At 35.2% G+C, this 21,311-nt stretch overlaps 1 protein-coding gene across 1 annotated transcript in view; it reads right to left on the bottom strand.

The window, feature by feature from the left end:
- RYR2 (ryanodine receptor 2) overlaps nt 1–21,311 on the bottom strand; it is a 380,434-nt gene that overhangs the window by 123,844 nt on the left and 235,279 nt on the right. Inside the window, exons 26-39 of the mRNA XM_030944688.1 lie at nt 20,448–20,595; nt 18,082–18,290; nt 16,008–16,182; nt 10,970–11,178; nt 9,732–10,084; nt 9,392–9,506; nt 8,327–8,487; nt 7,542–7,701; nt 7,311–7,397; nt 6,400–6,626; nt 4,693–5,494; nt 3,977–4,177; nt 3,740–3,845; nt 1,229–1,372 (exon numbers count right to left, since the gene is read on the bottom strand). Of these exons, the coding sequence (XP_030800548.1) occupies nt 1,229–1,372; nt 3,740–3,845; nt 3,977–4,177; nt 4,693–5,494; nt 6,400–6,626; nt 7,311–7,397; nt 7,542–7,701; nt 8,327–8,487; nt 9,392–9,506; nt 9,732–10,084; nt 10,970–11,178; nt 16,008–16,182; nt 18,082–18,290; nt 20,448–20,595 (3,097 nt within the window). The remainder of the gene's footprint in view (nt 1–1,228; nt 1,373–3,739; nt 3,846–3,976; nt 4,178–4,692; nt 5,495–6,399; nt 6,627–7,310; nt 7,398–7,541; nt 7,702–8,326; nt 8,488–9,391; nt 9,507–9,731; nt 10,085–10,969; nt 11,179–16,007; nt 16,183–18,081; nt 18,291–20,447; nt 20,596–21,311) is intronic.

Below are 21,311 nucleotides of genomic sequence, written 5' to 3'. Positions count from 1 at the left end.
CAGTTAAGGTAATTCCAGGTTAACTCAAACTAACAAACAAAAAGAAAAGTAATTACAGAAAGATACTGAAGAAATAGGAGTTTACAGAAAATAGAATGTTTAACAAAAAGAGAATTCGTGCTAATAGAGGGAAAGGGGTAAAAAGAGCAGTAATAATGTATTTCATTGTTACTGTCCAGGTACTGCACTATAGGTGTTTCCATTGACATAGAGTATAGCAATTTGTAAGAATAGCAACACTTTTAAAATAAGGTGTCTGGGCTAATACTTCAGAAGAACTGAAATAATTAATAACAAGAAGGGACACAAACCACTTTTTGGGTGGGTTGGTTTGTTCTGCTTTTTTTTTTCATGAAGAATCCTGGGAGCAGGCAATCACTTTGTTCCTGTTTTGATAACTGCAATACTGCATTTCACCTATCTGTGGGTCTGTTTGTTTAATATAATAGTCTTTCTACTAATGTGAGAAAGAGAGAATTAGGTTTTATAGAGCTTTTATGCTTACTACAAGGAAAAAAAGGAAGAGATAAGATTCATCACCAGATTCTGCACAGACCTAGCCTCTAATTATCACATAAAAAATAAGGACGTTTGAAAGTGCCACATACCACAAAAAAGGAGGAAAAAGATAAAAATAAAGGCAACACTGACAAATAAAAAGATACATAAAATTTACATAGTCAGTTGGCACCAACTGCAGAACTAGGATGCCAGTGGCAGGGATTCTTATCAAGATGAAAAGGCAGAAAGTATCAGAAAAAATGAGAACAGCAGTTACAGTCAGCAAATCTTGAATTTCAGGTTGAGTGGGGAGGCTTCTGCTAATTACAGTCTAATGGCAGATTATTTCATATGGTAATCTTCATGCAAATACTGATTTGAAGCTGCTGCAGCTGAGGAAGTTCTCATAAAACAGGACCTTGCTACAATAATTAAGTCTGTACTCATTCTATTAAAAGCAAGATACATTCTGAAAAATTTATGAGCCAACAAAGGATATGGGGCAAAAGTGCTACTAAAAGAAATTTTCCTCTACATCCCACTGGGAAACAAATCTGCCTAATAAATCCATCTGTGCTTGTTTTGAGTTAAGCTACAAACTTTAAAGCGCACACCTATTTCACTAAAAATGCACCTTGTTATGGCTGAAAATGTGTGAAGAACTTCCTGGTCTGCTTCTTTTCCCTTTCGTAATTATGTTGCAATAAACTGATTTAATTTTACTTACAGGATGTCTTATCCTCCTCATCAACTGTCTTCTCATCTTGTTTCTTCTTCAGATATGTAACTTTTTCCATAAGATATAGGAGGCGACCCCTAATGGTTGAATCACTGTTGCCATCCAAGGTTCCATCTTCATCTAGTTCAATTCCTGAAATTAAAAAAATGCTCCAAGTAGTGAAAGAATAAAATTAAGCAAGCTACAGACACACTGTGTGTAGAAACATAATTAAACTGAACTGTTGCTCTGCTCTGAGAGTTTTATATGGGACATGCTTAACCAGCATTTGAACGAGTATAGAACAGGCATACATGCCGAGCAGGAAAGTACAGGTAACCTTAGCAATTTAGTGTAAAACTTGTGTGATGTTACACATAAAACATACAATAAATATATGTCCCCCAGTATGCACTTTTCCACACTAACACTGATGCCTGTGTTTTGGACATGTAGCTTAAAAGTGTAGATAAAAGCCCCTAGAGATACAGTGTGGTTAAGTGGTAGTAGTAAAGATTTTTAGGTAAAACATATAAAAGAAGTGAAAGTACGAGTGTTACAACAAATATACTTTCCAGCGATCAGTCAGAAGTAGCCACTCTCACAATACAGTGCTCTTTCACAACATTACTGTAACAAGCCATAAAAATGTAAAAAGAATTAATGTGAAGATTCACAGAATCACAGAGCAGATGTGTTTGGAATGAGACTTTAGAGTCTAGCCTCCCAGCTCAAAACAAGTCCAACTAGGGCAAGTTGCCCAGAACCATGTCCAGTGAGGTTTTGAATATCTCCTAAGGTGAAGAGACTCCACAACCTCACTGAGCAACCTATCCTTGACTTCCAGCACCCTACAGTAACAAACAAATAGAATTCTCTGATTTTCAACTTGTGTTACTAGACATATCCGAGGAAAGTGTGTCTTAGCCTTCTAAACTCCCCCTGCCCAAGACATATTTATATACATTGATACCATCCCCCTTTGAGCTTCCTCTTAAAGCTAAACCCCAGTCCTCTCATTCTCTCCTTGTACAAAAGATGGTCCAAGAATTTAACTATCTTTGATATCTCCTCCCTGACATCACTCCAGTATGGCCATGTCTCTCTTGTACTGAAGAGCTACTTCAGTAGCTTGTACTTTGTGCAAAGCTAGTTTCTAATTTGGTTCCTATCCTGTCCTTCCTGCAGGAGTTATTTCTTCCCAGGTGCAGAACTTTATACTTCTCAGTGCTGAACTTCATGGGATTCCTATCAGCTCATTTCTCTTAAACGTATTGATCTCTGCATACATTGCAGAGAAATTCAAAATCTTGATCTGCACCTATTACTCACACTAAGTCCAAGTAAAAATGTCATTCAACCATTTTCTGGATTTTTTAGTTTCCAAAATATTTTCTGAAGTTAAGGGTTTTGTGGAGAGATCTTTAGCAGTCTTTAATTCTATAGGATGTTTCTTCATGACATAACATCATTCTTCTCAATTTACTGCATCTGGTTCTAGCTGTCTGATTTTTTTGCATTAGATACAATTCCATTTATATTAAAAGTTATTTTGTTACACTTTGTTGTAACAGGGCAATTGACACTACACTAAGCAATGATCATCAGTAAATTCATATTACACACTAAATCATATTACAAAATTATTTGGATAGTAGTCTTCTCTACCAAACTAATTAACAGTAAAGACACTGAAATGTCTTATCAATTGGAACACAGAGATGGTCTCAAATTGCCTAAATGGAATGTCTGTTTTCCCACAGTCGCACTACTCCCTGAGCTCTAGTTGTGCTTTTTTGTTTGCAAACTTTCAATATATTGTCTCTCAAGCATTCCACAAAACGTGAATCCCCAAGTGGTGGCTGACTAAGCAAACATTGGACTTAGGATGTGTAACTGTTTTACTTATTTTGCAATACATGGAATAATTAGTTCTGCTCTATGATGATGTGCCCTCTGGCCCACAAAATTCATTTTCTGCTTGTAGATAATGCAAATTCCTATTTTCCCCCCACCAGAAAAAGGTAATGAAAAAGATTATGTTAAATAATTTCAACAGAGGAGAACAATGGAAAACAACTAAATAAAAATGGAAAGAATCAAAAGATAAACTTTGCTTTCCTTTCAAATGCTCATCTAAATTATTTATTTAATCTGCATTTCCTGTTACCAAACACAAGAAAAATATTGAAAAGCTGGAAAGCATCAAACAATGACCCATTAATGTCTGGACTGCTTGCCCCACAAGGACAGAATGAAGGAACTGAGTTTGTCAGCCTGCAAAACAGATGGTTATGAAACAAAACATACAACACTCCCTTCTAGTTTAACCAGATAAGGATAAGAATATTTCCTTGGTTTTGACTGAAAGCTAATTATTTTTATTTCATGATAATTAAAATTTTTACAGTGTAATTTACAGACTATTCAGTTGATGTTTCTTACATAAAATTTCTTATTAAAATTGCTTCTAAAGCTAATAAAGTTTAAAAAGTAAAAATATTCAGTAACAAGACTTACCACAGTGTGTCATTAGGTCTTCATGGAAATCCAAGAGTTGATCCCGAATTTCTTCAGGGCAAGGACAATCATTTTTATCATCTTTAAAGTTCAGAAGCATGTTAATCTTAGAGAATACAAAGAAAAGACAAATTACACTGATCTCCAAAAGGAAAAACTTTAAAATCAAACAAAACTCTGCAACATAAAAAGCAAATAAAGCACAACAAGAAAGAAACTGTCCATTGCAAGCTGTACCTGCTCTTGAGGAGGGGATCGAAATTCTTTTGTCTTCCTAGCTGTCAGGGCAGCAGACATATTCAAGGCCTGCATCACTTCATTGTACCGGAAGCGCTGATTCTCTTGGAGCTTGGCCACAAAATCATCAGAAAATGCGACAATGGCCTCTATTCGGTGTCGCACTTGGCAGTCACACAGGTACTGGAGTAGGTGGCACATCTGAGAAAATAATGTTGTAAGAGACGTGATTTGGCAAGCTAAGAAATATCTTCTGCATATTATGCAAGTAAGGATGGATTTCCTACAACAAGTTACTATCAAATGAAGTGTCTGGATAATTTCGTGCTGTTATTTACTATACATAAAGCAACCTTACACCAGGAATATCTAGCATCTGCAAGGGATTAATGTGCCTCAGACATAACTAAAGCTACAAGAAAATGGATTTATCCCTTTCTTCTAGGGAATTTCTTTTCTGTTTGAATCTATAAAAAGGAGGAATTCACTATTAATTGCATTGAGCAAGTCATTCTTTTTAATGAAACCATAGTTGCTCATTCTATGGTGAGCAAGTTTATATCATCAGAAAGATACTAAGTCTTCTCATTTTCTGTAAGGAAATTACATCTCCATTTAACTGAAAACATTAATTTCAAAATGCTTTATTCCTTGAAAATAAATAAATTACCACATGAAGAAAACAGGAGCAACCACTATCAAGACAGTATTTTTACCTGTAATTTAACAGGTTCTGGAAGTTTCATCTGAAGGAGCCCTTCCTTTGGCATTTGCTCCCCTCTGGTTTCTTCTTCTCCTTCTTCTGACTTGAGCTCATCCGAACTGAACTCCGTCTCTGAGAAATCAATTTCATCCTCCTGGCTCATTGCTTCTTTGAAAACTCGGGGCTCAATCAACTGCAAGATGTGTTTCAGATCCTCATTGTGGAAGATTCCCATAATTAGGAGGGTATAAAAGAGTTTGATGAGAGGAACAAACAGAAATTCTGTAGAACCTCCAACTGGATCTCTGACGTGGAGACTCCCCTCCTGAACAGCTTCAGTCAGCATCTCTATGGTTTTGGCCTTCAAAATTTCCAGAGGGAACTCAGGGCTGAACTGAAAGCATTCACTGCTAATGCTTACAAAACTCGGAGAGGAAAACTGCATTCTTGGCCTTAATGAAGTGCTGAGTCCTATACCAGGAAGGCCGTGTTTTTTGTTTTCATCAGGGAACAAAGTAATACTCTTGGTCTCATCTGTCATTGGAACTATAAATTCATTATTCATCATCAGCCTGGCAGTTGCATAGGTATTGAGATGGATGTCAATGAGCAAGTCATAATATCCTGCACGTAATAATCCTGGCATGTATTTATTCTCAATAGCATACAGGAGCTGAGATTCATCCACATGGCTGCACAGAGCATGGGCCACTCGGTTGTTGCCTAAAGCACAAACAGCTGAGTACAATCGGAGGGTGTGGTAGTGAAATTTCAGCAATTCCTCTTGTTCTGTCAGCTCTAAAATATCAATTGTTCTGGGGAGAGGGAAAAACAACACAGTAAATCACATAGGCAAAAATGTCTTTTTAAGGGATTGAAACTTCTCCCTAAGGATAACATCAGCACAATATCAGTTCCAGGGATGGGTTTTTCCCACATTTCAGCTTTCATGTGAGAAACACTGTCAGTGTAATAATCAAGACTAATAACAAAGTTTAATATCAAATTTATTCAAGTCACTCCTAAAATCATTACTTTAACTACTTTCAGTGGGGAAAAATGCATATTATTTACTTAACACAGAATATTTTTTTATAGTACGAACAAGAATTCACATAACTGAAAATTAGGGTTTTAAAACCAGTTGGAGTTAAGATATTTATATCATTTACTGGCTTTAAATCTGGGGTGTAAAGTGGCAACAGACTAACCAGTACATTTGAAGAAGGTTCAGTGTTGGGGTTCTTGGTGGCTTTGTTTTCAGTTTAGGCACTGGCAAAATGCTCACAAATTTGGGTATCAAGGAAATCACAGAATTAAATTCTTCAATTGTTTCAATTAAATTTAGGAAAATTAAGGGAACAGAATAATTAAATCGGTCACAAATCTTGAAAAATCTCAACATAACCAGATTTTTGCTTATTTTACAGATTATCTTTAATAATATATAAGCAGAGTTTCTTTCATTTACTTTGCAAATCTACATGTACTATTGACATGTTTGGAGAAAAACTGGGAGAGGTTGGAAACAGAATAAAAGAAGGGAGATTTTAAAACACTGAAATTTATATAATTTTTAACATTAATTAAAACACACTGTCTGTATTTACTTGGGTTATAAACACAGAGAAGACCTTGGGCCTTTCTTACATGGATGGAATTGTATGACTAGGTTCATAATTCCAACATAATTCTGGTACAGTACAAAACAAACATCAACCTGTTTTCCTCAGGAATATGAAGAGCCATGAACTGCAAAGGATTCAGGCACTGTATCATCCAGCCTTGCCGTTCACTGATCCGAGACACATCCACCTTCAAGAAGTGGTTTGGCACTCTGCTCCAAAGCACATGAGTCAGAAACTGGACATGGAGACGTGGGGGACATTGAGAGACTGGGTTTTTGTGTTCACTTTTGAATAATCCAGCAGATAATGGCATTACATTCTGGAAAATTCCAATGGAAGAGACAGTCAGTTTCCTTATCCTTACTAAACACTACATTTCTTTTCCAGAAATATACTCAACATATAGTAAAGTCAAGTAAAACAGGAAATCGGCATTTTCGCTAGTTTTTAAAACAAGCAACAGTTGGAAGATAGCAGCAAGACAGCATTTTCCATATTTGTTTTTTAAGAACTTGACTGCCACATGTAGTTACTTCCTTGGACTCCACTTTTTTTTTTTACCTCTTCTGATTTCTTAGACATCCAAATATCCAAAGAAAGATAGAAAAATTCAGCTCAGTTTTCTTGTGTTCTACCTGAATGTACTTTAAAAATTATTTTAAAACTCTAACCAAATTCTTCGGATACACCAGTCATCCATTCTCTGTTCATAAAATGAAGAGATTTGCTTTACCAACCCAAGTGATTTTGTTTCACCATGAAAGACAAAACTCAGAAAATTCTGATTAGTTTCAACCCTTTTAATTCAATGCACTGTATTTTAAATTCATTAAGTATTGAAAACTGAGTTAAGAATAAAAATAGCAATAGTGCAAACACTTGGAATCATAGAAACGTCCCAAATACCAAGAACACATCACAGGAAATAAATGGCAAAAATAAAATAAACTCATTTTGTATGATTTGTTAGTCCTAAACCTGCACAAAATCCAGCATTATTTACCTTTATTCTTCCCAATTCAAACTGGAAAACATTGGGGCTTGTAGCTTGAGCAAATACAGCAGGAAACAACTTCGTACTTGGTTCAACCTAGATTAAACAAAGGGAAAAATTACTGCCATAGCAGTGATGACTACTTTTTCTCTACAATCTTGTACTAAAGCCTCTAATGCTACAGGCAAAGGATTCAGTTTTCCCCCTTCTTGCTGCAATACATCCTAAAAAAATACTCACTTGATAGTATGTGCCTAGCTCCTTGCCATTAGCTGTGAAGGTCAGCAGGCCACTGGCAGCATCAACCAAGCAACCAATCTCCAGACCGTTATTATTACGTCCTTGTCCAGGGCTCAGGCTCTCTCCTGCGCACACCATATAGCAGTTGCTGCGTTTTATACTGAATGTCAAAAGACAAATTTATTTATGAATGGTGTGCACAATTTCTGCAACATACTAAGAACAATCTTTCATGGCTGCAAAGATACAGGGCCTTGTGGCTGAAAACAATGGATCACATCCTAACCACTGCCAAAATTCAATGAAACATGGACATCATAACGGAAAGAAAAATAAAACCTTAAGATGCCAATGTATGAAAAAGTCCACATCGTTTGTAAAATACCAAAGATGAAACTGACTTTGTAAGTCAAAGTTTTAAATCATTTAATGTTAAGCATAAGAAAAGCTGCTGGTACATATAATAATCTGAAGTGCTGAAATGAGCTCATGTACTGATTTTGGCCTCACAAGTCAATATTTACAGGATCATAATTTCAAACTATATAGAAAGTTGCACTATTTTACTTTTCTGTACCTATTGATTTGACTAGACTATTAGTCCACTGCTTCTTCACAAGCAAGAGCACATAACAATTAAATTGACACTTTTTCCTACTACTGCTGTTTTTTATTTTTTCTACATCAATCCAATTACATTAAATGGAGTAGATTTACACCTTATAAATTGCAAGCTGCTTGTACAGGTATAAAATACAAGTCTTCTTAAGCAAATTGTAACAAACCTTTCATGAACCTTCCCTTTTTCGTCTCCCAGTGTAACTGTGACGGTACGCACTCTGTCCAAGTCAAAGCTTGTGTCATACTGGTGAAAGTCTGATGTAATCCAGCCCACCCAGACATTAGCAGGTTCTTGACCAGGAAATATTCTCACAGAGTAATAGTACTGTTAATAAAAAAATAATATTATCAAACGTTAGTGTATGTTCCCTAGTGTATTAGTTTGATTCAGAATTTGCTGCCCTAAATCTGAAAACGTCATCTATTTAAAAGTAGCATAGGCTTGTTCAAGTGCAATTCACCAAGCAAAGCAACAAAGACTATAAACACAAACCAAAACACAGCCAACAAAATATGCAGTTTAAAACAAAAAAATGGACGAGATTAAATATGTAGCTTATATGGTTCTATTGAAGGCTTCTGCATCATAGCATTGTAAGCTGTATTGCTACACCAACTATAATTTTTATACTGCAGGTAATTCAGTTTCTAATATCTTTTAGAAAGAGGAGAACACATCCAGAAAAGGAGTGTTTGTTTTCCTTTGAACATTGAGGAATCAGTGCTTATGGAGCTGATCTTGTCAGAGAAAGATCTAAAAAACCTGCAAAAAACTTTCACTAGGAATTCCATTAAATAAATTGAATTTATGGAATTCCATTAAATAAATGTTCTGAAGAATTAGTAGAGATGTTTTCAAATGGTCCTGAACACTGACCTACTAGTTTAATGTACCTTTTCCAATTTATTCCATTATTCTAAAACTGTTTAATTGTCCTTTTTTATGTCTAGTGTTATCAACAGTAGTTTCAAATACAGATTAAACCAGTTTATAGGTTTTCATTTGGAAACAGCTTTAGTCTGACAATCAAATCAAAATAAAATGAACAAAACACTCTCAACTTACGTAGAAGTTCAGAACTATCACAGACATTTAAATTGAAAATTAGACTGTTTCTGGAATTCTTACAACAACAACAACAAAAAAAAAAAAGGAAGTATTAAAACAACCCAAACTGAACAACTAAAAATCCCCAAACAGCTAAAACATCAATCCTATATTACAATACCGTGGAAGTTTGCATCAAATAATCATAGTCATCCCTATCATCTGCTAGCACATCCTCAGTAAGCCGTGCAGAGTGACTCATGCTATAATCTGGCTTTGTCCTCCTGAGCATAAATCTGCAATAAAAAAAATGAAAATTAAAATATCTACGAAAAGCCCAATCACAGAGGCAAATTATTCAGAAAATAGAAAGAGACAAGCTTATTCTTAAAAGCACTTAATTCTGACCCTAAACTGTATACTCAAAAGTTACTTGACTGGTTTGTCAGACATGAGTGGCATTTTCCTCTACTTTGAGAAGCAGAAGGGGGAGGGGTGGGAAAAGGTAGCAAGCTACTAACCTTTGTTTAAGACGTGAGGGCTTTTCTTGAACATAATCCTTATGGTTATTCAGCTCTGGTTTTGTGGCATCTTTTTCTCTTTCTGTCCGGTCAGGAACTAGATGACCATGAGCAGTTTTCATTAGAACCTCAAAATCAGAATCAGCATCATAATCTTCCAAGTCATTTTTTGGGCCAAAAAGACCAGAGCCTGGTAACCCTCCTGCAGCGGATCTGGAGAACACCTCAGCACATTCAATGGGCATGCTCAATCGAAAAAACATGACATCTGTTTTACTGTTCTGTGAACCAAAGGACTTCTGTGTGACCTTCAGACAGGGGCAGCTGTCTATGGTGCCATCAATTCTCATCACCTATGAAACAAAGATGTAGTTTTTTTTAAGCTGATGCTTTTTCTGCCATGTAAATATTCAATTTCTATTTCCACAATAAGCATGCATGACTTGCAAAACTTGCAACAGCATTGTGCCCATAGTCTAATGCATTGAAATCATGTACTGCCATTTTGAAGGTGAAAAAATACTATGAGAAGTGGATGGTTTTTGTTGCGCCATTATTAAAATGCTAAAAAAAAAAAGTCACAAAGAAATTATGCCTGTCACCACAATCCTTTCCAACATAAATCCAACTCAGCCCAGAACAACACAGACCGATGAATAAAAATCATGCATGTACATATGAAAGAACATAAACTGTTTGTTAAATAGCACACACCAATTGAAAAAGAGTTCTTATTATACCATTTCAGAAGAATTTCATGGAAAACTTATAAGGCATTAATTCAGTTCCATCAAGATGCACAACTGATTGGGACATAAGTGTTGACACAATTGGCTAATAAATATTTATTATAATCAAAACCAATTAGCTATGGAAAAATTAAAAAGTGTGTGCATTAGAACACATGGTATCTGTTATTATAAAATAATAACTTCTGTTTCTGGATGTTGCTTACACAGCTCTTACTGCACAAGGAGCTCTTAATGAGGACATCTTGTATAATTTGTCTCTCAGATTGTCACATTAACCCAGGTCACAGGTTTTGCAGAAGGAAAAACTACCAATCAAACAACCACATTCTTTGCAACCCTACTGAATGTAAGAAATTTGTAACAGGTGTAAGATTCATCCAGAACTGGGTCAACATATCACATTAAAATCTTGTTTGGAAGTACAAAAGTAGAGACATAATTCAAACATATTCAGGTGTCTAGAAACATTTCACTAGGATCACAAACCTCAATATGTTCATGGTTTTGTGGCACTGGTAGAAACTGAGGAAGCCTTTTACTCAGCCATATGGTGATGTCTCTGTTTGTATTAACAGCAAAGGGTTCATACCCTTCCTGTAAGCCACATATAGTGAAATACTTTAGAGTGCTGACATCTTTTCCAAAGTTCATTCTTCCCACTTGAGATGGGCCCAGGCTGCACACAGGTAGAAATCCTTAAAACAAGAGGAAAGAACACGTGGGTTGTACAGAATGAATATCGGTGAACTGCTTTCTTCCGTAACTGAATTAAAAACCACTTGTGGGAAAAAAACCAAAAACCCTAAGAGCAAACATTATAAAGGTAAGCAGTCATCAACAGCAAATCACATCTTGCATGTCACCAAGTAATGTATCTAAAACATCATTCTGCCCTCTAATAGTCGTGAATATTTTTAGGTAACACTCAACCTACTCCAGAGTCAGATAGCCAGCTCTTGGTTAATCTCTCTGCTGAACTGGCATCGTATTGCCAATTTTACTGTAAGTCTCACTACTTTTAGTATTCCTCCTAAAATGCCATTATACATTGTATTTTGAGAGAATCTTACTTCAAAAGTAATACAGTGTTTGTCCATGCATCTATAATAGTGGAAAAGAACTACAAATATGCACAAAGGGCACGTCATAGATTTCTTTTAAAAATAAAATTAATTCATTTTTAAAATTCAGAAAACTCTGGTTCTGGAAAATGAGAACTGACAATATGACACCATAGCTTCATGAAACTTAAGGTATTTTGGTTTGGGATTGTTTTTTCTGTCTTACCTTTTGAATCAGGTTTACATTTGTATGCACCTTACTGTTTCACTAGCACAGGGAACACATTTGTGACTTCTTTTTACAATTTTTTCCCTGATTCCCCAGAATGGGCAAGGGCACTTTCTGCAGGTACATTTTCATTTTTCTTTTTCTTGATTTCTGCTAGGCAGTCTAAAAACCTAAGAAAATCTTTTATTTCTTCTATTTCTTTTCATCCTGCTTTTCAATTTCCACAGCTATAAACTACTCTGCAGATTCATTTGACCTGGTTATTAACAAAATGTTTTCTTTTCTATCAACAAGAAACACAAAGTTCTATTCAGTGATTCTGATTCACATGAACATAACAGGTATTGAAAAATATAAGCACAGAATATCAAGTAGTTCCTCACTTTTCTTTAGGCTGCCCAGATTAAAAAAAAAAGTCTATTCTTGCTGTTTGTTCTTCAGAGACATGGCAAACTCCAGAGCACCATCTACAGGAATTACTGTCCATCAGACAAATTATCAGCCTTCAGTACCACTTTTGGAAGATTTTACTACATGTACACAAGACTGGTTGTCATGTGTATTTACATTAGACATGATAAATTTAATGACATAACACTATCAGCCATAATTTGAATCCAGATTTTTTATCTTCACAGCTTGGCTCTTAAATGACAAGGCATCAACTCCTCAGATAACACAGCTATAATAGACAACATGATAAATGTCAATTCTGTTAGTGCAAATCTAGAGATGGACAATAATGCAAATATTTTCCAGCACTAAACAGAACATAATTGTATTAAACAACACATAAACAGGAAAATCACATTTACATATAGAGGTATATGCCATGATAAAGCCTAGCAGCTCTAGTAGGAACAACTTACTAGGCTCCTTGCTTAGTTAAAGTTTTGCATAAGTTGTTAAGCAAAGCCAAAATCAAAATTGTTTTCAATAACCTTACAATTCTCATTTGTCATCACCCAAAAAATAGTAATTCTTCTATCTACCTGTGGTTTCAAAAAAAACCCCAAACCTCCTAGATAGATTAGATGTGAAGCAAGTATCTTAAACACACATGCATAAATAAAATGTAATAAATGTAAATTAACATTTGCAAGATTCCCTGAAAGAAAACAAAGAAACACGGGAAAAAACTCCTACACAGGTAAAGCTGTCATGGATGTTTTTACTCAAGGTAATGTGTCCCGTGAAATTTGCCAAGGGAGGCAATGTGAAATTAAGATGACAATCCCTCTCACCAATACAGTTCTCACTGATAACAGAAGGCACTGTACATGTAGCTGATCCCTGCACATAATTGTAACTGTGGCTCTGTATAAATGGAATATAAACACCAGTCCCAGTCCTGACCATGAAAACCCTACTTCCATCTCTGGTGAAATTCTACCTCAACTTGCCAATTATTTAGTTGTTATTTAGGTGTTTTTGGGCTCTTCTGTACATGGTAATGACAGACATCTCATAGGGGGTGTGCTGTTAAGACAGCTACATATCTTTCTACAGAATAAAAATTAATTTCAATAGCCATCTTTGAATGGGTACCCAGCCATTTTAAATATTATTATTCACAGATCCCACGTAACCCTTGCAAGCTGAAGGCTACATAAAAAGATTATTTACCCTTAACCTGGCTCCTTTTATCTAGATACATAACTGGGCTATGGAGAAAATTTTATTTCACTGTATGAAATAGCAAAACAAGTAAAAATACTTAAACACTACCACAAGAAAAGTAACCCTCTAGCACTGTCTGTAACACATAGCAAAAGCACATGACAGCAAAACTTTCCATAATGTTCCCTACTTTCAAGAATACAACATGAACCTCCTGATTCAATCTGTCAAACACTACAAGCAGTTCCTGCTCACAGAAATCACAACTTGACAAAATAAAATTTGGGTTGTACAAGTGTACCTGTTCATATCTACAGTCAAATTTATCTGCTACAAATGCATAATAAGACACCATTATGTTTATCAATTTTACTACTGAGATGATATCTCTTAAATACATTCATCTGCCATAATCCCAAAGAGCTCTTCTTGTTGGTAGTACAACTTAACATGCAGCACAAGCTGTATTACTGGCAGAGCACCATATCCCCTTTTCATTGTTCCTAAGTAAATTAAATCTACAGGTCTGATTTACTATACAGCTGCACCAGAAATTCTAACTGTTTTCTAAAGAGAAAGGTCCCTTTTCACAGCAATAAAACATGCACATGATTCATTGATTGAAGTAACCTGCAGAAAGGTCTCAGTGCTTTTAAGAAAGAGCCAGTAACAAAATCAAACCAAAAACAGCCTTCCAAAAAGAAAAAAATAAAAAAAAAAGCTCCATAAATTTATTTTGGGTATTTCATATGTGTGTTTGCACATACACATTCATATTCCGTTGTCTTCCCTTCCCCTCTCCTTTTGTCTCCAATATTTGTGTATTAAACACCCATAATAATTTCAAATATAACTTTGGAGTTATTAAATATAAGATCAATCAGCACATTCCCTTGAAAACAGACTAGGACATCTTATTTCAAAGGCAAAACACTTTCCTACAAAAACAATACTAAAGGAACTTAATGTGAGTTACACGGATATTGTGGAAAACCTGAGACATTTGACATAAAGTCTGTGACATGGTTACCAAAGCCTTCAGGCTCTGTGTCAAGCCAGGAACTCCTTAAGCAGAGAGATCTGTTTCAATTTGGACCTGCAGCTAGAAACAAGGACTACAAAAAGTACAGCACTGTGATTTCATCAGCTTGGAATAAATGCAGCCTACCCTCAGAATTTAATGGAATTTGAGTTTCTTTCAGAAACTTTTCCTCAATGGGAGTATACTAACTAATAACTGGAAAGCCACTAAAATTTAATGGTACCGAGATGATTTTTTGCATACAACACTAACAGCAAGCAAGTTCTCATATCCCTTTCCCTCATCATGCTACCCCAGCATCTAAGGAAATCCAAAGGCAGCAAAGTAACAGGAGCCAGTCCAGAAAATTAGTGGCGATTATGTAACTTTAAATAAAATTAAAATATTTCTGATTCCTAATGTATGGCATAGGAAGGAAAAAAAATCTCCTAAAGTACTCCTGAAAGTAAAATACTCTGAAATCCAGATGAAAATAAAATGGTTGAAATTCAAAGAGTGAATTACCTATTTAAGAAGTATGAAATTCATATTTCCCATGGGAATAGGGTAGGGATGAGTAACCCAACAGTAGCATGTGGAGCTCTTATTGTTCAAAAAATTTGACTTTATCTCTCAGTTACACCTGTATTGTTTAACAGATGTATAATATTTATGGCAGAACATACGTACCTACAAATAATGAAAGCTTAAAGTTTTATTTTTTTTAACATGAACATAGTTCAGAAGTTTTAGACAGTTAACTTACAATTTCTTACCCCTTTTCTGTTTCTATCTGCACACAGGTATATAATTAAATTGATAAACCAAGATACTTCTTTGGTACAGAATCAATCTGCCACCTGACAGACCCTCACAATCTTTGCCATCTTTAGCAATCTCTTAAGTTATGTCTTGACAGTAAACTAGCACCTGCTTGTGGATGCTGAAATCTGCAACCCCACAATAAGCACAAAGCTCAATCTGCTGGTTTAGAATTAAGCAGAATATTTTGGAGGATAGTTTTGTATCACCTGACTGGGTCAGGTGTCATTTCTCCTCCCAGTGTTAAAACAAAACTTTAAAGATGGCTTAAACTCACTACCAGTTTCTCACCAATTGGACAGACACTTGGTATTATTTCAGTACTTCAGTACTAGATAAATCTGATGTCCTTGCCCGCCGTGGCAGGGGGGTGGACTAGGTGTTCTTAAAAGGTCCCTTCCAATTCAAACAATTCTATGATACTTTCTATAATTCTATTACATCATATGGTGATCTACTGCAGTGAGGATGAATTATTAAAAGTCATGAATCTGTCTCATCAGACACATCCCTGAAAAACAGTTAAAGGGTCTCACAACAAAAGACAGCCACAAAGATCACTACAGAAAAAACCCTTCCTCATTGTCACACACACAGCAAATTCCCTTTCCAAAAGGCTAATACTAATCACATAGAAAAAAGGACAAGTCAGGGGAGGCAGGGTCAGGGATTAGAACAGGCAGATGGAACACAAAAGAAACACATTGAAGTGAAGTCAGAGCAAAAACCAGGCAATAGCAAGTTAACAGCATGATGTATTACAGTACTCACCATCAGCAACCTCAAAGTCCTTGAACGCAAGTTCCGAGCCTGAGTCATCAAGCAGGATTTCACCATTTAAGGTGAACATCATGGTGTGCTCATTCATGTCAACCATACATCCAACAACATCTCCTGCCAACCAAGAGCGGCCAAAATGCTCATTACCTTGATGCCACCGCTGCGCCTGAAATAATTAGAAGCATTTAAAAGAAAAAGAGTGACAATGTATGTGTTCTCATCTTCGTGGGTAGAACTAATAATTAACTGCCTCAATTAAGATGGCATTAAAATTAACACTTTCACAGAATATCATTCCAAAATTGTGTCTGTGAGTACTCCAAGCTGACTCTGAATATGGAAAGCCAACAATTAACTTCTTGACATCACCTCTCACATCAGCATTATAAAACATTGCTAAGAGAGCTGACAGGGAAAATTGCTATTTCAACATTTTAGTAAAAGGTGAGAGTATGGTTTTGTTTTCTGCAGAAGCTCCATGAAAGACTTTTAATCACAATAATATGCTATCAATTACAATGTTTAATAGCTACTCCACAAACTCTTTTTAAGCAATTGCTTTTATTTACTTTAGCAGCCTAAAAATTCATTACTTGCAAACAATCTGTATTGTTTGCTTAAGTATAATTTTTAAAATATTTTGTGCAAAATAAATCTTTCTCTCATATCGGATTTTGGAAAGACTAGAACTGTCTGTGAATGAGAGAAGCACTGGGTTTCTGATAGATTCCAGAGTAGCTGAGGGCATGATTCCTCTGACTGACTTTCAATTCAAAGACTGCAAAGGCTTTCAAGGGGGTCTTGGACTGGACTTCAAATAAATTAACATCTGTTAAGAACTATTGTAACCAAGCACAGGAAAAGAAATGTTAATAACCAATAACAGATAGGATTCCTATTCAAGTATTTCATCACAAGTAGATGTTTATGCTCTGTATCCATCCTAGAAGCTGTACAAAACCAATGAATCTTTCTCAATATCTTGAAGGTCAAATTTTTTTTTTTCCAACCAAGGAAAGAACCCATTAAAATCAAACACAACCATATAGCTTTGTGGACTGAGACCTAAACACCAAACCCTAAGATTCAGAAGGCAACTATACAGCTATTCCAGTAAAAATAAAGGACTTGAGTGGTTTACGTAAAACACTTCACAAAACAACTTTCCAGTTCTTTTTTTAAGGCATCTTCTCATGCAATGCAGAAGTAAGAAAGAAACAAATTCCCACAGCATAAATAAAATAAATCTTGAGAACTTTATCTTGCTGGGAATATCCAGGAATTATGTTGATTCCTGTTACATATTTTAATAGTAATAAGGGAAATTAATTCCAATACCAGATACAAGAAATAATTTGACAATGAGTCATCAGTAGCCTTAACAACAATTAAGATTCAGATAGCAGTTGCACTTGCCCTCATACTGAAATTAAAAATTTCAACGAGTCATTTAATCTATTCTGATGATAGTCAGTAATATAAAGGTTTATTTTCCTATATATTTTTACTACTAGATTTAAATTGGTCTTTTTTTTCATGTAGAGTTAAATTTGAGCAAATCTTAGTGGTTCTATCATACTTCATTTAAGCTGTAAGGATTTCTATGAAAACCTAGCTATACTCTTTGGAACTCTTATATTTTTACAAATACTTTGGATCAAAGTTTGCCTCAAACACTTAATGTTAAGAATCTGAACCATATTTATTCTCTAATGGCACATCTTATAGAGAAAACAACAGAGTAAAACTTTAAAGAATTTTTCATAGCTAGTTATAGCTCTGCTTTTGAATTTGATTAAGCCACTTTGGTTGTCAATTCTTTATATATATTGTAGAAACATGTGAATTTGTGAAAAAAACATTATAAAAATGCCAGACCTTGCTAATAATTTTTCAGGTGATACTGATTCTATTTATTCTGCCTAGGCCCTCAAAGACAGAGAAACAATGTCATGAAACATCAACGAAAGCAGGGAAGGCAACTCAGGCAATGATACATGGAATGAGACACAAAAACTAAAATTTTTGCAGCCACTCATATTATTATAGATAAACACATACAAACCTTAAAGCCATCAAAAACAAAAGCTTCTTCATCTGAGCCAAGTTCCTGATCTGGCAGACAACCAGGCCTGGTCCAGCCAACTCTCATGTCTCCTGCAGTAACTGCCTCAAACTCAAAGTACCACTTCCCAGCCTTCACTGCATAGGTCTTTTCTGTACGGAAGATCCTGAACTTTTCCATTATTCCACTGCACACATCCAGTCTTGTTGCTGTAAGGATTAAAAAATAAAAATAAGTATAAAGGGACAAAAAAAAAATCAATGCAGAAAGTACTCTTTTCAATTACTGACAAGAAACAGTGAAAGCAAAAGCAAAAGGTAAAGGAAACCCTTTGAGCACTGATATGAAAAGAAGAATGTTCCTGCAGAACAGCCATGCAGGCTGTTAGAAATCTGAATGCAGCTACGAATAAATGATTCAAGGATCATTCCAATTCTTTTCCTCAGATTAGGGGAAAAAAAAGGCCAAATGCATGGATCTTTTCCCACAAATTTGTAATGTATCAAATAAAGCCTGTGCAACATTTGAAAACTCAGCATTCCAGATTAATCACCACAATTCCACTTCTCCCTGAGTTTGTTATAAGATCAAACTTGTCTGCACCTACTTGCACCTGTTTGTTAGGCCATGCTAAGAACTTCTCCCTTCCTCTTCTATTTTCTCATACACATCAAGGTCAACATTTCCAATATCACTAGGACAGCCTATAAAATTGCATCCTTCAGAGTTAACCATCACTTCTCATGCCACCATGCCTGACTTCAGTTCGGTGAGGTTCATTAAGTTTCCTCTAAGCAACACATCTCTCTGCCACGTAATTCTTTATCAGTAAAGTTTTCTCTTTGATAGTCCATGCAAGTAATGCCTTAAAAACACTTTTGAAGACCCTAGTACCTCACCTATACAGATGAAGCACCACAAAGCATGGTATATGATAAATTGTTTTCTTTTTGGATTCTAAGTAAGAAAATGCTTTCTGGAGTCTAATCAATCCCAAAAATACAGCTGCTGTAGGAAACCAGTAGATAATAATAATAAAAACCACAAAAACTAATACCTAAGAACTTCGTAAAATTAAGGTTTAAGTAAAAATTGATTGAAGATGCAGAACACCACTAGAGGGCTCTAAATCCCTTGATAACAGTATGAATTTTGGCTGATGAACGATGATCCTTGTGACATGTTTTATTCATCTCCATAACTTGAGAAGCTCATAAACTGCAAAATCTAAATCCCCAAAATGACTAAAAAAATCTATTGCTGAATACAATTCCAGTCTTTGTAGAATACTGATTCAGGGAGAAAGATCAATTTGTGGCATACTGTTCTGCAGTTCCTTTCCTCAGGGAATTTTGCAACAACCTTGATAACATCTTTCAGATTCAAGGATTGCACTAGTGTTCTTTACATTTCGTTACGAACTCCATTCATAGAACCGGCTCAACAATCTCTGCATTCTAAGGAAAAAAAGAGTGATCCCATCCTGGCAGATTTAAGAGTGAGATCACGGCATTTTGCCACCAACACTGTCCATTCCACTGAGGAACATTGCTCTACATACTCAGCAATCCAGCCTTGCTACACATTCATGGTCTCAGCAATGCCTCATACTTAAGTGTGATTTAATGGCAGTATCTCATAAAACCTAAGGATCAGAGCATGCATGTGCTTTGGAAAAGAAATTCCAAATGGTAGGTTCCCTGTGTACAAGTTAGATATGAGTTTTGTCTCCTGCAGAAATGCTTTACTGAAGGTCTATGGCCTAAATAGGTCAAAACTTTACCACTCTCACTATATGAAGGGGAAAAAAATAAGGTTTAGACACCTGAGGAAGACCAGGAGACTTAAAGGCTCTAACAAACTATCTAATTATAGACTTGCAGGTTGCCATTCACAGAAATTTGGTTGGCAATCATTCATTTTAGAAAATTTCATCTTGTATCTTTAAGTGTTTAAATACAAGATTGTACAAAAACTGTAGAATTCTCCATTATTTAAAGTTAAAATTTTAGGAATATAAAATTCATGTCTACTGAGTTTACAGAGTTTTTTTCCTATTTTGTCTTGAAATAGCAAATATAGCATTAAATAAAACTATTCCCAAAAAATTTGTTGATTGGTTTAAATTTTAAATAATTCCTTTAAAATGTAAAAATGTTACATTTTAAAAACATTCATTTGAGGCCAAAGGACAAGGAAAGGAAACAAAGGAAAGAAAAAAATTAAGATCTAAGAGAAGAGAAGATGGAGAAAAGCACCTATTATATTTGGAAACATCTGTTCAAAATGTTTTATTGGACCAAAAAATTCAATAGCAGAGTGGAAAATTCTAAACTTTTTTTGAGAAAATACTCAAAATTAATTACCATGATCTTGATCAGGAGCTTCCAAATTGTAACCATAGCCTAGAAGGGTGCGGACTGCTTCCCGAAGACTGTCTTTGTTGGACTTCTTTGTTCGATCATCCAAAAGAGCGTACGGAACGAGGCGAGGATTCCGTCGGTTTTTCACATCCTGCATTGGTATGAAAAACCAGTTCCATTTCAGAAACTGTGTTTTTTATCTTATAGACAAGATTATTCTTCAATAACACCATAAAAATTACCGTTATACCAACTGAAATCATGTAACTTCAATTATGGCAAGGAATCAGAGAAAAATAGTCTAGAAACTACAAGACTGAATTCATTAAAAAAGCAACACACACAAATAAACAAAGCTCTTATTATTTTACCTCCTGCAAGTTTCTGTCAAATTTACTTAATAAAGTAACAATACAAACCACAGAAACAAGGATAGAGCCAAAGAGAATGACAGAAAAGTCAAAAGAATTATATTTCATACACTGTTTATAAAGTAGCTACCATAAGAAGAAACTTGTTTCTAACTAAAGCTGACATTACTGTACCATAAATATACAAAATGCCCAAATAGTAAATGTGAAAAAAACAAAAGAACAAAATACCACTAATAAAAAATAATAGAGGTGTGCAACACTAATTAATAAATTACAAAATAGATAATAAATGCGTGCCTTACTGTAACAACTATTTAAGACATTTATTTTTCAAAATAAAGGGGTTTGCAAGAATATTATTTATGTGTTCCGCGTGTAGAGTTTTTGCAATAGATAATTGAACTAATCACTCTCCAGCTGAAATGAAAATATTGGTAAGGTTTAATCTTTGAATTTTAGGTTTATTAGAAAACATTGATTAGGTTTTCCTCTA

This window comes from Camarhynchus parvulus, chromosome 3, assembly GCF_901933205.1.
Source record: "Camarhynchus parvulus chromosome 3, STF_HiC, whole genome shotgun sequence".
NCBI lineage: Eukaryota > Metazoa > Chordata > Aves > Passeriformes > Thraupidae > Camarhynchus > Camarhynchus parvulus.
The sequence above is the reverse complement of the archived record's forward strand: the minus strand, read 5'-3'. Positions and strand labels throughout refer to the sequence as shown.